The sequence below is a fragment of the Plasmodium gonderi genome, assembly GCF_002157705.1.
Source record: "Plasmodium gonderi DNA, contig: Chr14, whole genome shotgun sequence".
Taxonomy (NCBI): Eukaryota; Apicomplexa; class Aconoidasida; order Haemosporida; family Plasmodiidae; genus Plasmodium; species Plasmodium gonderi.
Genome location: NW_021628939.1, coordinates 1,185,460 through 1,202,754, shown reverse-complemented (window position 1 = coordinate 1,202,754; position 17,295 = coordinate 1,185,460). Strand labels below are relative to the sequence as shown.

The window sequence follows — 17,295 nt, the reverse complement described above, 5'->3', positions numbered from 1 at the left end:
AATGCAAGTAATGGAGAATAATAAAAAAAAGTTCTACATTATAGTGACAAGTAAGATAGCATAAATGAATGTCCAACTGTGGGGCCATTCTCCCTGATAAAATTATTTGGACAAAAACAAAAGGGAGATAAAAAAAGAAAAAAAAAAAAAAAAAAAGGAAAAGGAAAGGAAAGGAAAAGCATGATATGTACGCAATTATGCATGTCACAACTAAAAAACGAACTGCAACTTCATAAAAATATATTACCCACGTTCTTACACACATGCGTTAAATGTAAATACTTATTACACACCCCACATTCACACTGAAAAAATAAAAACATTTACACTTGTTTAGAATGTTAACTTGCAACAAAATGCTAAGTCTACCTTCCAGAGTTTGCGAATGATCTGCACATTTTTTTCACATTTCCCCACTTTACCCTTTTTTAAATAAATTTTTAAAAAAATGCTTTATCCTTTTGGTCCCCTTTTTTAGACTATTTTTTTCGCCTAATTCATTGTCATTAGCAAAAGGGCTACCGGTGGAATGGCCTTTGTTTTTTGCACTTAAATCGTATGACTTTCCATATGCATTATTTTTACGATTGGAGGTAGAGTTGGGAAGTTTTTCACTCTGAAGATTACCGTTTGCATAATTTTTGTGAACAGCATATTTCTCATTATGTAATTTTCGAATATCACTTAAAGCTTGTTTCTCTTGTTTATTTTTTTCATGGATAACGAGAATTTTATTGTTGATGGGGGAAATATTATTTGATAGTTTTTCTAGACATTTTTTGGGATCTTCAAAATATTTTTTCGAAATTTCATTTTCTGGTATTGTTTGTTGTTCTGTTTTATAATCAGATGATACCATTTTTTCATTGCTCATTCGAATTCGCGGAACTTTTTTATTTGTCATATTCATAATTATATTTACACATGACAGAACGAATTCAAACAGTATAGATTCTTTGTCACTAAATATATTTTCAAATTTCCACACCATATTTTCAATTATTTCATTAGGAATTGAATTTGTGCCTTCATATTCCATAATAACCTTGCTATCACAATAGCTTGTGTTAAAATTTAGTATCTCAAACAACAATTTTATTAAATTAAAAATTTCATAATTTGTTGAGAAAGATGTTTTTATTTGATGATTACTAAATTTTATAATTTTATATTTTTCTTCTTTTGAATTATAACTTATATTACTTAACAACTTGTACAATACTTTAAAAAAATTTTCAAAATGTTCTTCTTGATCAGTTGCATCAAATTGTTTATTCCTATAATGATTTATTAGTTCAGATATAATTCTATCCAGTATAATTGTAATATTGACTAACATATCCTCTCCTATTATGTAAAAGTTCTTAGATGAAATGTTTCTCTTTATATTATCGTTTTCTAGTAGTGATTTTCGAAAGAGTACTTCAAACATTGTTGATGTCTGCTTCTCAGTCGCATTTGCTTTTTCAGTTGAGTTATTTCCTGCTCCTATGAGTACACCTAAGTCCATTTCTATTACGCCTTCTTTCTTTTCCTCTACGTACATTTCAGTGCATTCCCTTTTATTCGTTTCTTTGGCTGAGATGTCTTCTCTCTTGTCCATCTCCTTTGGCTTATCATTTTGGATTTCGTGCGGTTTACTATTTGGGATATCATTTGCCTTATTATTTGGGATATCCTCTGCCTTATTATTTGGGATATCATTTGCCTTATTATTTGGGATGGTCTCTGCCTTATTATTTGGGATATCATTTGCCTTATTATTTGACACTTTGTTTGTTTCATTATTTCTAATTTCGCTTGTTTCATTATTTCTAATTTTGCTTGTTTCATTATTTCTAATTTTGCTTGTTTCATTATTTCCAGCTTCGACTGTCTCACCATTTTCCACCACACCTGGTTCATTTTTTACGACCTCGTTTGCCTTATCATTTTCCACCATACTAGCTCCCCTTCGCTGTTCTCGATTGTGTGTTTGTTTTTTAACCCGTACAACATTAACATCTGAACCACATTTTGATCCCATTTTTCGAGTATTCATATTAGTTCTCAAGGATTTTTTATTCTCCTTTTTTTCATCTGCCTTGCATGGAAGCTCATTGTAACTTTGATCAAAACTTTCTCCTGATTGGTGAAATTTGCTACTGCTATCTTTTTCATCAGAATCAAGAATTTTTATGTTGGAGGATATATTCGAAGGGGTGGGATCATTTGCAAAAGTTTCTTCCTTCAAAGTGGGTTCAATTTTATTGCATTTCTGAATTTTTGTTTGTGATGCGTTACTGCTATGCGATCGATCATTTGTTAAATTTGTAGAGCTATTTTTTTTCACTTCTACAGGTTCATTTAAACTTTTTACATCTTCTCTAAAAGAATGATGCTTCTGCTTTTCATCTTTTTCATAGTTATATGAAATATTTTTCTTGGGCATATTTTCTGAAAGAGATTTTAAATGATCTTTTTTTTTTCTCTCCAACTCTTTTGATAAAATATGAATTAATTCCTTTAACGTTTTTTCGTTTATTTGTAAATTTTCTTCCTGTAAGGAACATGCTTGATTCTTGTTTATTAAATACAGCTTTGTTTTTTCTTCAATCTCTTTTAAATCTAGGTGATCGAAACGCTCTTTTAAGTGTTGAACACACTCTTCAATATTCATGTTGTGTGTACGTGGGGTGGTAACTTTCTGTGTATTTATATATACATTTGCATATATATGTGTAGGAATATGTGTATACGTCCTCTTTCTTCTTCTACTTTTGCTACTGCCACTTCTTCCGCTTCTACATCTGTCACTGCCACTTCTACTGCTTCTACTTCTACTTCTGCCACTACTTCCTTTTTCTCTTTTTTTTTTTTTTATTTTTTATTTTTTACAGTGTCATAAACTGCGTCACCAAAAAAGGCAGACACATAGAAAGATTATCAACCTGTGTTACTTCACAAATATATGTGTTTCCCTCTCTATGTTATTGTTTTTTCTGTTAATGTTTGGTTATATATCCATTAAGTACTAGAAAGGGGTTGAAGCAAAGTCTACTGCTTACATGAATTGTCATACACTCATATAAGGCACCTTAGCGAAATGGTCACTTTAATTATTCAATTGTTGTATGTTTTTCACATATGATAGTATAACAAATTGAAAAAAAAATCATACAATGAGAATCCGGATATATAATTTTGTAAATTTCATAGTTGATAAAACTCTGTATGGGGGGTACGCAAAAATTTACTAATACAAGAGAAACACATGTAGTAGGTTGTTTTATCTTACAGTGTGTATCTGTTCATCTATATATATTCATATGTATATTATTTTCTATTGTGTATAAATTTTAAGCACATATGTTACAAAAAGAGGGTTTGCAAAATTGTTGTGTAGTTGGAAGTGTAAAATATGAAAAGAAGCAGATTTTCCTTTTTTTTTTTTTTTTTTGGTTCACAAAAAATTTAATCATGTAGAAACGCTTAAAAGGAATTTAAAAAAAAAAAGTAAAAAACGAAAAAAAACAAAAAAAAGGGATATTTTCATTTTTTATTATAATTGTCAAAGTGTGGTATATATTTCACATTTTTACAATCTTATACATACAATATGCATGTATTATGTGCTATGTTTGTATAGAAATTTCTCTTTTCCAGGAATTTTTTTATTCGTAAATTTTTAATTTCAGGCAGTAGTTATATTATACTATGTGTTATTATAACTGTTTACCATTTTTGTTTTTTTTTTAAATCCTTGTAGGCTCCTCCTACAAAAATAAAAACAAAGATATGATGGAATGCTCAGTCTTCTGCATTCCGTTTTTGAAGGAATGAAGGAAAAAATTTCAGGGTACATTATTATAAGGAGGCATCATCTATGGGGGAACAAATTTATCTATGAACATGATAAAGCTTTCTGTTGAAATTAGAACACACATTATGTAGAAAATAATTTAACCCGATTTGGAATCCTAGCTTGAAAAAACTAGGGTTAAAAATTTTTAAAATACAAGGGGGAGAAGGGTACCTTTTTTTAAGCTCAGTGAAAATTTTTCTACGTGTCTGTGTAAGTGTTATAGGTTAAAATAAAAAAAAAAAAAAAAAAAAAAAAAAAAAAACTAATATATTAAAAATAAAACATGTATATATAAATATATATACTATACATAATATATACGAATACGCGATAAATGAATTGTTTGTAAAAGTATGGAAACTTCGAAAAATGCACCATATTTTTGTGCGAATGAAATAAAGTACAAAGTTTTCATTGTGTTAAAATATTGATGAATTCGCATAAAATATATGCATATATATATATATATCACTACATGGAAGAATATAATTATATCCCAAAGTTGTTTGAATGCCGCTCAGTTGGTTTCGCGTCATGCTTTTGTCATCCCAGATATATACTTCAAAAAAGGTTGAATATATATCTCCTTTTACATAAAAAAAGGAAAATATATACACATATAGGTAGGTGGTAACTATTTTGCAATCGTTGTAATGAACATTTTCTCACCAACAACGATTTTTTGTAGTAAGCGCCAAAAGTGGTACAAGAAAAAAATCACTATAAGGGGAAAATCAATGAAGTAGTCAAACGAAAAAAAAAAAAAAAAACATGTGAAAGTTATTGGGGGGGAGGTGTATGTAAATGAGTAAGAAAAAAAAAAAAAAGCACCAACTGAAACCTACTGAAAGAATGAACATTTAACAAATTGCAATTATTGTTGAATCACGCAGGTGTCGATTTTATCTTTCCTAAAGATGGCTAACTTATATTATTATACCCACGTGGCACTAACAAAAGTGTAGAAAATATATACATATAAAAGTGTAACACTAAATTATATACACATATTATTACGTTCGATAATACCTTGTACAATTCAGTAAACACCTCTTTCCATAAGCAACTCACGTATATCCATGCATGAATAGGACGCATCGGTTATGATAGAAGATTCAGATTAATAGTATACATAACATTTTAACTTTTTAATTTTTTTTTTTTTTTCGCGGTGTTGGAACATCATTAACTAATTTTGCCTTTAAAAGTGTATCCCCAATTCTTACAACTTCGATTGGTGCATAAAAATAATATAATAACCCAACCACCACAAGAAAAAAAAAAAAAAAAAAAAAAAAAAAAAAAAAAAAAAAAAAAAAAAAAAAAAAAAAAAAAAAAAAAAAAAAAAAAAAAAAAAAAAAAAAAAAAAAAAAAAAAAAAAAAAAAAAAAAAAAACCAAACCACCAAAAAAAAAAAAAAAAAAAAAAAAAAAAAAAAAAAAAACCATAAGACGAACGAACCGAGGGAAGAGCCAACCAAACGAACCCTCCTGACGAACATACTTCTCCTTTAATACAGTCCAAAATGGATGAATTAGAAAATGAATTTGATAAAATGAAAATAAAATCGGATGCAGATGAAGAACATCAAGAAGGGGAAGAATCTGGTCAAGAAAAAATCTCACAAAGGAAATTGAGATATTTAAAAATGAAAGACAAGAAAGAAGAAAAAAAACGTAAAAAGCAAGGCACGAAAGCTTCAAATAATAAAAATATTATAGACAATAGTAGTCAAATTAAGAATAATGACATTAAGGATGAACATAAAAATGGTGAAAATTCACAAGATGATGAAAATACAAATGATGCTTCAAATAATTTAAAAGAAAATAATGGTGAAGTTGGAAACCCCTTGGGAGAAAGTCATTTGAAAATGAAGGGGAAAAAATATGAACCTTGCATTGTGGAATATTGTAAAGGTTCTCAACACTCACATGAATGCACTATATGGATGTATAAATATATGCACACATGTGGTTGGACATGTGTAATACTACATCATATATATATATGTAACTTTACAATGCTCCTCTAAATTATATAAGGACACACTTAATGAATTTTTTTTTTTTTTTCCCTCTTTCTTTTTCACATTCATTCTCTCCCCCTATAGTTTGTGGAATGCCCTACGAATATTGTGAATATGGAAATTCGTTCAATCAGTGTAAGGAAGAAAATAAGGAAAAGTACAACTACGACATTTTAAAGAATAATACAGAAACTACCAACAAAAGGCAGACGAAAAAACCCCTCCAAAATGTAATGAAATATCAACATAATACATATACATAAGTATACATACACATATGTACATGTATTATACAAATGAATATATGTGCTCTATTGTTTACCTTATACGTTTATTGTATATATTATAAAATATGTTTACTGACATGTAGATGCAGGTTCGTGCACCAACACCCACCCACACCCATTATGAACCGTGTAATCCTATTAATATTCATTTCTTCCGCCTTCCCCTTCGTCTATTTCTCTTCTTTTTTACCTTTACAGACAACGCAAAAAATTACAATACAGAAGACTACAAGAGCACGAAAAAAAGTTGTAACTGTTATAGTGGGATTACACACATATGTCAAACTAGACAAAATGGCAAAAATATTTTCTCGGTTTTATGCATGTGGTGCTTCTGTTATCAAGGGGTCGTCGAATAATGCCCCTGACCAGATAGACATACAGGTATAGCGCCCCTCGCTTTATATGTACAAAAATAAGCGTGTGTAAATATACACGTATATGTATATGTACTTGTATATATATGCATAAATATATACCCACACATGTATGTCTGTATGTACACACGCAACCATGAAGCTCAAATATAATCACCCCTCTCCTTTTATGTGTCCACCTTTGTAGGGAGATGTTGAACATAACATTGTCGACATCATAATGAAGAATTGCCCAGAAATTCCTGAGGACGTCTTCGTAATTCTCCCTCCCAAATAGTTGACTATGTGGGGGAGTACAGTGGAGATTTTCCCTTTTTTTTTCTTCAAGACAATTACACACACATATTGATGCATATATGTCCACGTATGTATGCACGCGTGTATTACATAAGATTAGGAGTAAGGTTCTCATTTTAACAGAATTTGCAAAAATCAGAGTATGAACATTTTTAAGTTTCGCTCCTTATATTTTCCTCGCATTACTTGGGCTTATCACAATTGTTTTAATTCATATATGACAATAAAGAAAAATAACTTATCTATTAGTGTGCATATATAGCTAATATTGTGAAGGTGTTAAAGAATGACATTTGGCTTAGCATAAAAAAAAACTTATGCGAAGGCTCTATGATATGTTCCTTTCCCTTGGGAACACACACTATTTCATATTTTACATATATATAAAAGATATAATAAAACCGAATTGCTCTTGCATGTTTATTGTTCAAGACGGTCATGAGAAATTAGGATATATGTGCTCCCCATTTGAATATGACAAAAGTTCATTTTTTCCAACGTTTCCAATTTTTTATTTTTATTTTCCCAGATGAGCCCTTTCCTCCAAAATTTTTTTTATTCACCTTTTTACTTTCGAAAATTTCATCCTCCTGCATATTATCATTTATTTGTTCATAATTTTTTCTTTCATTTCTATCTTTATCATATTGTGTTTTTAAGAATTGCAATATTTCATAATCATGATTATCGTATAGAATTTTATCATAATTCTCTAAATTTTTTTTTTTTTCCACTTCAACTGGGTTTACACTTGCTTGCCCGTTATTATTACGTTCATAAAAAAATGATGCATCTATTTTCTCATTCTTTTGAACAACATTATTTTTGTCGTTGTCGTGTTGACTCGACTTGGCTGTATTCATGTTGTGGTAATAACCATTTTTCTGCTTCTGTCCATGAGTCTGCCCCTGATTTTGCTCCTGCACCAAATCGGGACTAATCTGGTGTTTCATTCTGTCGTGCAAAATATTGTTCTGAACAATTGATTGATTAAATTCACGCCTTGTCTTATTTGCATGACCGTTGAACATATGGAACGAATTAAACGAATTCAAAATGAAGTGATAAAAGTTTTGAATAAAATCTTGCACATTGTAAAATGTAAAGACATTTTCATAATCAAAAATATAAATAATTTTATGAAGATTGTTCAAATTTTTAATAATATAAAAGTCATGAGTTGTTAATATATATCTGCCTTGATATATAAAATTTAAAAAATTTAACAAGAGATTTTTCAAATAAATATCTAAATTGTTGTTTATCTCATCTAATAATAATAAATTAGATTTTTTTAAAAATAGAGAAAGAAGTAATATACGCACTTTCTCTCCTCCGCTTTTTTCTTTCAAACGTGTTGAGCTATCAATATAAAATATTTTTAGCAGCGCTTTTATTTTCTCTTCAATGTTTTCCACATCTTGCTCATTGCAAAAAGGTTTCGTTTTATTTAGAACGTAAAATAAAAAGTGTTCTTCATTCGAATAATCATCTCGATTGTTGTAATTATAACTGTTCATGATACTGTCATTGTCTATTTCTAAACTGTCATCAAAATGAATTGGTTCATAATTCACCTTCTCAATTAAATATCTAAAATAGTCGTTAATTTCTAAGTTTAATTTTTTAATCATATTCTGCTCAAAGTATGTTAACAGCACATTGTTAAAGTTGCAATTTATGTTACCCTCAAAGTTTGCCACTTTTTCTTTACAGACTCTTGTTCCTATATTTTCTCTATTTAGCATTTGATCAGATTCCTCTTCTTCGTCCATTATTTCTTCACCATCTCCGTATGCATATATACTTCTCTGATGTCTACCTCCTTCTTTCCTCATCTGAAAGTTATACTTATTCGTCAATATTTTGAAAAGAGTGGATTTTCCAATTCCATTTTTCCCCAAGAGAAGAACATTTTCACCGCTGTTTATACTTAAATTCATATTTTTAAAAATGTATTTTTTTTTTTTTTTTTTATTTAAAAAATAAAAGGAAAAATTCTCAAACTCGTACAGGGATACGTTGTTTTTTCCATACTTTTCTCCAATTTCTATCAGCTCATTGTTTTTAATTTTTTTGCTCATATCGATTAGAACATTCTTATTCATGCTTCCTTCTACATCCTTTATTTTGTTGTAAACAAACGTTTTCACGTCTTCTTCCTCCTCATGCTCTAGCTGCATCGGTGAGTTATTCCCCATGTCATTGTTGCAGTACTTGTCCAAGTAATTATCAACGTTCTTGCCGATGCTTCCATCGAAGCTTGTCCCTGTTCTGCCCAGATGCCCATCACTACAATTTGAATCACTGTGTGTGATGTGATACTTCACATTTTTTCCGTTCCCTTTATTCGTTTGAATATCTCCTTTAGTTGTGTTTCCCTCCCTAGAACTGAACTGTTGATGTGCACTTTCCTTTGTATTAAAATTTTCTACTGCAAATTTGTTTGAATTTTTTTCATTTTTCTTGCTATATATTAAATTATAATACATATATTGATAATTCAATTGATTATCAAAAAAGAGAGAATATATATTTTGATATAATTTATAATCTTCTTCTTTTTTTTTCAAAGATTGATGCATAAATTCTTTATTTTTCTTCTTTTTCGCTTGGTTTATCGTAGTACTTAATTGGTCTATAATTCTTTTCAATTCTTCCTTTTTTTTCCTCCTATGATCAAACAAAATTTTCATATTATGTAAATATTCAGTGTAATTCCCCTTAAAAAATGTAGTATTCGAGCCGTTTTCATTTCTTCTTTGTAGTTCTTGTACATCATCAAAATGATTTATGCTATTAATATTTCTGTTCATTTTTTTTAACTGTGCTATATTACTAAAATCTATATCGTGTCCATAAATTTTATTGAAGTCTAAAATACGGTTACACAATTTGCTCACTAGAAAAAAATCGTGACTAGCTAAAATTATTCCAATTTCTTTATATTTCAAAGAATAATTAAATATGTTCATAATAAAAAAAATATTGAATATGTCTAGGTTATTATTAATTTCATCTATTAATAGTAGTTTAGATTTGCTCAGAAGGAGCAGCAACAAGTACACGCGGATGATGTACCCGTTACTCATGTCTCGTAGTTTCACATGCAAGAAATTTTTCAAATTTAAAATATTTATGTATTTATGAAAGTTCATTTTTACTTGATTTAACTCTTTGAAAACATTTTCCTTCTCGTTCATGTACAATTGGATTATTAGTTCGAAATATTTTGACTGAGCGAATGACTCCTCCGCTTGGTCATCTTCCCCTTGTGTTACTGTTTCGGTTACTCCTATTTGTCTTCCTCTCACATCGTCTTCGTTTTTTTTTTCCTTCTTTCTTGTGTTACCATTACTATCGGTGGAGATACAGCCAAACTGAGCCATTATCCCTGGACAGTTTGAATCTTCCTCTTTTGTCAAGGTACTCAATGAGGTACCACTACTACAACCATTATTATTCATTTTTCCATTTCTGTTAACCCTTTTTCGATACTGTTTATTAGTTAGTTCACTAGGGGGATAGTTAGATTTTTCTTCTGCCTCCTCTATATCAAACATTTTAAGAGTGTCAAATTTTTTGTATTTGCTTATGTTGCTTTCAATATAACATAACACTTCATATTTGTCTAAAATGGGTTCATAAAACTTTAGTACCTTTTCAAAAACTGTTAAATTGTTATTTTCTAAAAGGTGAATATTTTGTTTAAAATAAAATACATCATTTTTATAAAAGAGATTCGTATTCGTACCCATTTTTTTCTTCATTTGTTCAAAATCAGAAACTTTCTTATTTTTTATAACAAACGGAAATGCAGATAAATCGAATGAATTCCTTCTCATATATGATAATATTTTGTACAGATGATCAAATTTATTTTTCTTCACCATACTGTTTAAATTTTCCTCATTTAAGGTAAAATTTTGCACTTTTTCAGTGGAAACTTTATTATTTAGAATTATGCTTTTATTGCTATTGTTTGAATGCTCATAAATTAAATTTAAGAGCGTAGTTTTTCCACAACCATTGTTACCTATCAAACCAACACACTCTGATTTATGTAACTGCAAATTCAAATTACTTATAAGTTTTTTATTATTTATTTCGTACTGTAAACTCTTGATTGTTAAAATCACTTTGTTATCTTCTTTCTCTTCATAATTCTTTTCGAGCACATTATACATATTCATGTTATACTTGGGTGACAACATCCTATCTTCTTCATCTCCTTCGACGTTGAACAGCTTTTCGTACATCTCTCTCTCCGCTGCTGGGTATTCCTCAGTTTCGTCATCCATTTGGACATCAGTTTCGACATCAGTTTCGACATCCATTTCGTCATCCACTTGGACATCCACTTCGTCATCCACTTCGTCATCCACTTGGACATCCATTTCGTCATCCACTTGGACATCCACTTCGTCATCTATTTTGTCATCCATTTCGTCATCTACTTTGTCATCCATTTCGTCACCCACTTCGTAATCTACCTTGTCATCCCCCTGATGATTCGCCTCACCTTGCTGGTCGCACTTGGAAAGACCATACTCCCATGTGCACTTTCTCCTCCTACTTAGCAGTGTCTGACCACGTCTTTTGTCTGATATATGCAATGTGCCATTGTGTGTGTATTTTCTCTTTTTCAAATGGGAGACTTCTTTATGATGTATGACATTTTTTATATGCAGATTGTTTAAAAAGTTATTTTTATATTTACTAAATTGTAAGCCTTTACATTGTAGTATGTAACAGTATGTGATGAGGCACAAAAAGAGTTCAACGAACATGTTATATCATTGTTTATGGGTTTAGAAGGACTTACAGTAAATACTTACGAAAAAAAAAAAAAAAATTAAAAAAACGAAAAACAATATACAAAATGTAAATGTAAATATAAATATAAAAGAGGCGCGAAATGTACAAAGGATAAAAAGAAATAAAAAAGGTATGAAAGAAAAATGAATAACCAAATAAATGAGTGACACATAACTTATAGTCTACCAACTACTACCGCTGCAAAGAAAGAAAAAAGAATAAAAAAAAAAAAAAAAAAAAAAAAATTGTACACATATGTTGAATAAAAAAGGGGAGTAAAAAAATAAAAAAATACATATTAGCAAAACAAGAACATAAAAACCGGGGAAAAAAAAAAAAAAAAAAAACAATTCTGTATCTTGAAATATACAACTGAAAAGAGTATTTCCTTAAAGGAAAAATTAATTCAAATTTAAAGATCAGGAGTAAAACTATATATATGTAACGGCGCATGTTATACAGTGTGTAGAGTGCATACTCTTTTTTTTTTTCCCCGGTTTTTATGTTCTTGTTTTGCTGTTATGTATTTTTTTTTTTTTTTTTTTTTTTTTCTTTTTTCTTTGTTAGTGATAGTTATCTACTAAGCAATAAAATCTTTTACACATGTCGCATACACATGCAGTCATTTAAGCAATAGCATTTGTTTACTTATACATTAGACAAAAGTGTGGAGAGAAAAAAAAAAGGAAAAACACAAACGAATTTTAATAACTATTCTGAAAATTATTTGTTAAAACAATCACAGGTGTGCACCTCATATTTAGGGGTGTAAGACTTTGTGCGAATCACATAAATAACGAGGACTTTTTTGCGAAAATAAGAAATTAGCGAGGCTGCATGTGGTACATTACATTTGGCACGTTACATTTGACACCCAGCATATGGCAGGTAACATTTTTCAGGTAACATATAGTATTTTGCCCGTTACACTTTTGTTATTTCACCTCTCGCCGAAAATTTTTCCTAGTTAATATTCGCAAGTTCGGAGTTTGCGGGAATGCAACACAGACAAGATCAAACAGTAGATATTTTTACTCGCTCACTTTGGTCTTCCATTTTGCTTCCCTTTCCCACTATTTTGTGGCTACCCTCTTTTAACAGTTCTGTGCTGCCACATACATCAGACTCGTGAGCTCAAAGCCGGAATGAACGTCGCCATCATATTTGGAATCACGGGACAGGATGGTTCGTACCTAAGCGAGCTGTTACTGGATAAAGGGTATGTTGTGCACGGTGTTATAAGGAGATGCAGCTCTTTTAACACGAAAAGGATAGACCATATATTTGACAAGCTGATTTTGCATTATGGTGACGTACTTGACAGTAGTAATATTTGTTCATTAATAAGTAAGACAAAGCCAAATGAAATATATAATTTAGCTGCACAGAGTCATGTAAAAGTTAGCTTCGAATTGCCAGTATACACAGCTGAGACGACAGCCTTAGGCACATTACGCATATTAGAAGCAATAAAAAATTCCAAAGTTCCTAATATAAAATTTTATAACGCATCAACATCTGAATTATTTGGAAAAATAAAAAGTAACATCCAAAATGAATACACCCCATTTAACCCTGTGTCTCCATATGCAATTGCAAAATTGTATGCACATTACATAACTATAAATTATAGAGACTCATATAATATGTTCTGTGTCAATGGAATATTATTTAATCATGAAAGTCCGAGAAGAGGAGAAACTTTTGTAACTAAGAAAATTACAAAAGGAATAGCAAAAATATGTAAAGGCATACAAAAGTGCATAACATTAGGTAATATTGACACTTGGAGAGATTGGGGGCATGCAAAAGATTATGTATATGCAATGTATTTAATGTTACAACAACATGATGCAGATGATTTTGTAATATGCTCAAATGAACAACACTCTGTGAGAGAATTTTGTGAAATTTCATTTTCTTTTGTTGGCCTTTTTTTAAAATGGGAAGGAATAGGAATAAATGAAATTGGAATAGATCAAAATAATAATGTGCTCATCAAAAAAGACATCAAATATTTTAGAGAATCTGAAGTTTATACCTTACATGGAGACTCTACTAAAGCCAGGACGGTATTAAAATGGTTTCCAAACTACAACTTCTTTCAGCTCATTTATGAGATGCTCAAGTATGATTTTGAGGAGCACAACTTGCCTTTCGATGATTTCGACACATGTGTGAGGAAATACGAAAATTACAAAAGCAACAAACAAGAAATGGTACAATGAAAAGAGATTGCCATTCTGTAATCACTTTACACTTATGTTGATCTCCTATTTTCATATGTGATAATCATTCATCCCTTTTGTTACAAACCAATATGGGCCCCACCTCTCCCTCCTTCACCAAATTTGTTGTTTTTTTTTTTTTTTTTTTTTTTATTTATTGCAATGTACATATTAGCATATTTTATGATACCAGAACATTTTTTTTTTTTTACTACATCAAACCTCTTGCACATTGCAATATGTATGTTTTTTCTATCCGTTTTCTATGTTTTGCAAATGTGTCAGTTAAATGCACATGTTCCTACCCACTGATCGAACCCCTAGTGGGAGAATTTTGCAATTTCGTATTTTTTTAGTATTTACATGATTATTTATTTAATAATCTTCTTCTTTTGTCTTAATTATAATACACAATTATAATGATTATTTATAAAAGGGCAAGTTTGGGAAGTTATTATGTTGATGAATAAATAAAATATTTACACCATAACATATATAATTGTATAATAACAATACATATATCTATAAATATACGTATAAGCAATTAATACGTAATTAAAAAAAGCTCCATAAGTGAAAGAATTACTTTTGTCTAGGGGGAGCACGGAATGCTTCCTCTGCCAATTCGTTCGAGGTCTCCTTATTTTGTAAAAAAGACATTCATTGCTGGCACATACATAATATACAGATGGAGAATTTTCTATGTAAACAGATAATCCTAGGTAAATAAGATTACACAACTAAGGGAGATATACACATTCATCATCCTCACGCATGAGCAAAAATTAAAAAAAAAAAAAAAAAAAAAGAAAAAAGTGAAGCATTTATCTATATGATTTTTGATATCTTGCACGAGCACCCTTTCCTCCAAACTTCTTGGGTTCACATCTTCTTGTGTCTCCAACAAGCAACGTTCTATCGTATCTTAATAAGGTATCTTTTAATTCTTTCTTCGTAGATTCGTCTACATATTTTTGGTAATATGAAATTATTCCTTTTCCAATGGCTTGTCTAATTGCATAAATTTGAGCTGTTTGACCTCCTCCCTTAACTCTTATACGAATATCCAGATTTTTTAATTTTGATGCCCCGATTAACCATAAGGGTTCATAAACCTTCGTTCTTAAAATATATGGTTCTACTAGGTCTAAATTTTTTCCGTTCAATTTTATTAGTCCCTTTCCATTGGTCACGGTAGCTACTGCAACAGATGTTTTCTTTAAAAATGAAAGGTAAAAAAAAAAAAAAAAAAAGCAAAATAAATAATAACCTTATTAAATGGAAGATAACTTATAATTAATGTATAAATGCACCATGAATAAAACACCAAATCAGATGCTTTAAAAAAAAAATATACACGTGCTATCTGTAGATTTATGTTACACGTTGTAAGATGGATAATGTACAGGCTGGTAAAAAACTTCTCACTTTTTCATTTCTTATGTATTAAAAAAAAAATACATACATGTTTTTAACCACACATTTATTATTCATACAAAAATATAAAAATGTTACTGTACATGACAGACATTTTTAAAAATGAAAACCATAATATATAATGTCATTTTTTTTTTTTTTTTTTATCCCTTTTCGTGTGGAATATGAGTATGTTATGTACGTTGTACACATATGCATATAGCATTACATTCCTTCAGCGTTACAACAAAACACACAAGTAAACTCATCAATTCACACAATAGGGATCAGGAGGAAAAAAAAAAAAAAAAAAAAAAAAAGGTGAAACATAATCTATTTCTCCGTAAAAAGTGTGAATAAGAACATTTAATTACGTATACATGAATATAAACACTCCAATAGGACAACTTTAGAGGTGTGATAAAAAAAAAAAATGTGTGCCCCCAAAGCACTCTATTTTTTCATATATTTTTATTAGATTTACATTGCGTTTTTCTTTTCTCTTTTTTCCATTTTTCATTTTTCATTTTTCTTTTTTCTTTTCTTCTTTTCTCTTTCTCTCTTATTTTATTTATTTTTTTTTTTTTTTTGCATTCCTTGTAGTACCTTTTTTCCAAAAGTTTGAACTCTTTTCACCTTAGTTGTCATTTTTTTTCTGCAAAAGGGAACAAAAGAATATTTCAAGTGAAATAATAAACAAGTCCATATATGTATAGTATATTTGGTTAAAGAGTAAAACTGTGGTTCATGTTTCACGCATTTGGAACGAGGTATAGTAATTACGCGCAAGTAAGATCGCGGGAATATGTTGCAATATCAGTATAATGATATTTAATATGAATTGAAAAAGAATATAGTACGTTTCTGTTTAAGCTGTTTTATAAAAAAGTTGTGTGTTGAACTTCTTACTATAAAATGGCCAGAACTTTAAAGTAGGTTTTTTTGGCATATAAGTTTAAAATATGAACTTTTTTATCTCCTCGAATGAAATGTTGCGTTCTTCATAAAATAATGGTACATGAATGTATCATCACTTTTTTGTAATTTATTTATCTGCTTAACTGTTTAAGTGTTTATTTATTTAATTTATTCTTTTTTTATTTTATTTTTTTTCCCGTTTTTACATGTTCTTTTCTTTTTCACTTTTTTTAAAAAAAAAAAAAAAAAAAAAAAAAAAAAGAGCTTACAGTGAAATGAGGGATATTATAATTACAGGTCATTTACATATGGTATATTGATTGTATTATACGTACATATGGATATACATATATATAGTTTACTCCGTTTCATATTAATTCATAGGGGCGATGCAGAACACAATTGGGCTATATATATATATATATACCTCCATTAGCCCATCTTTGGAAGAAAAAAATTGTACCGACACTTCACACTCTTACTCTTGAAATGTATACTTAAACATTTGTTTAGACGACATGTTATATATAAAAAAATATATATTATATAGTGTACACTTCACATTTGTATGCACATACGGGTTTCGCTTTTTCAGTAATTTCCTTTTTTTTTTTATTATTTTTTATTCCTATCCATATATATATATAAAAATTATATACACAAAAATAAGTTAAAAAATATATGACAACAGAGAGGGTAGAAGTATATACAACAATAAAGGAAATGTAAAGTCCAACGTGACGGGGCAATTAATTCTTAAAAGAATATTTCCACCTCATGCATTTTGACACTTGCACTCTCCCCCCCTTTAATCACTCCAAAAAAAAAAAAAAAAATAATCAGAGCCCCCCATCCAAATAATACACCGCATAAATATATATATATATATATGGTATGTACCACGCAAAATATTAAAGGTTACCTAGGTAAAATTCCGTGCATTAAAAATGGGGAATTTACAGATGTATATGCTTTATATTTGTGTTTTGTATATGCGCATTTATGCTATGTAGTAAAACCTAAACCAAAAAAAAAAAAAAAACATTACATACAGAAACACGAACACTTAAAATAAGAGTGTA

At 29.6% G+C, this 17,295-nt stretch overlaps 5 protein-coding genes across 5 annotated transcripts; 2 read left to right on the top strand and 3 right to left on the bottom strand.

Moving 5' to 3' along the window:
• Positions 1–418: 418 nt before the first annotated feature.
• On the bottom strand, positions 419–2,659 carry PGO_142600 (hypothetical protein, conserved; the record flags this gene model as incomplete). The annotated part of the gene is made up of 1 exon (XM_028690251.1): positions 419–2,659. One exon carries the CDS (start codon positions 2,657–2,659, stop codon positions 419–421), a length of 2,241 nt encoding a protein of 746 aa, XP_028546052.1.
• A 2,709-nt stretch (positions 2,660–5,368) lies between these two features.
• On the top strand, positions 5,369–6,813 carry PGO_142590 (translation initiation factor SUI1; the record flags this gene model as incomplete). Its single annotated transcript, XM_028690250.1, has 4 exons — positions 5,369–5,762; positions 5,957–6,102; positions 6,358–6,543; positions 6,724–6,813. The coding sequence occupies 4 exons, from the start codon at positions 5,369–5,371 to the stop codon at positions 6,811–6,813; spliced, it is 816 nt and encodes a 271-aa protein (XP_028546051.1).
• A 505-nt stretch (positions 6,814–7,318) lies between these two features.
• Positions 7,319–11,623, bottom strand: PGO_142580 (ABC transporter; the record flags this gene model as incomplete). The annotated part of the gene is made up of 1 exon (XM_028690249.1): positions 7,319–11,623. The coding sequence occupies one exon, from the start codon at positions 11,621–11,623 to the stop codon at positions 7,319–7,321; it is 4,305 nt and encodes a 1,434-aa protein (XP_028546050.1).
• A 1,173-nt stretch (positions 11,624–12,796) lies between these two features.
• Positions 12,797–13,879, top strand: PGO_142570 (GDP-mannose 4,6-dehydratase; the record flags this gene model as incomplete). The annotated part of the gene is made up of 1 exon (XM_028690248.1): positions 12,797–13,879. One exon carries the CDS (start codon positions 12,797–12,799, stop codon positions 13,877–13,879), a length of 1,083 nt encoding a protein of 360 aa, XP_028546049.1.
• An 824-nt stretch (positions 13,880–14,703) lies between these two features.
• PGO_142560 (40S ribosomal protein S16) lies at positions 14,704–15,943 on the bottom strand (the record flags this gene model as incomplete). Its single annotated transcript, XM_028690247.1, has 2 exons — positions 14,704–15,096; positions 15,902–15,943. 2 exons carry the CDS (start codon positions 15,941–15,943, stop codon positions 14,704–14,706), a joined length of 435 nt encoding a protein of 144 aa, XP_028546048.1.
• Between the last annotated feature and the right edge of the window lie 1,352 nt (positions 15,944–17,295).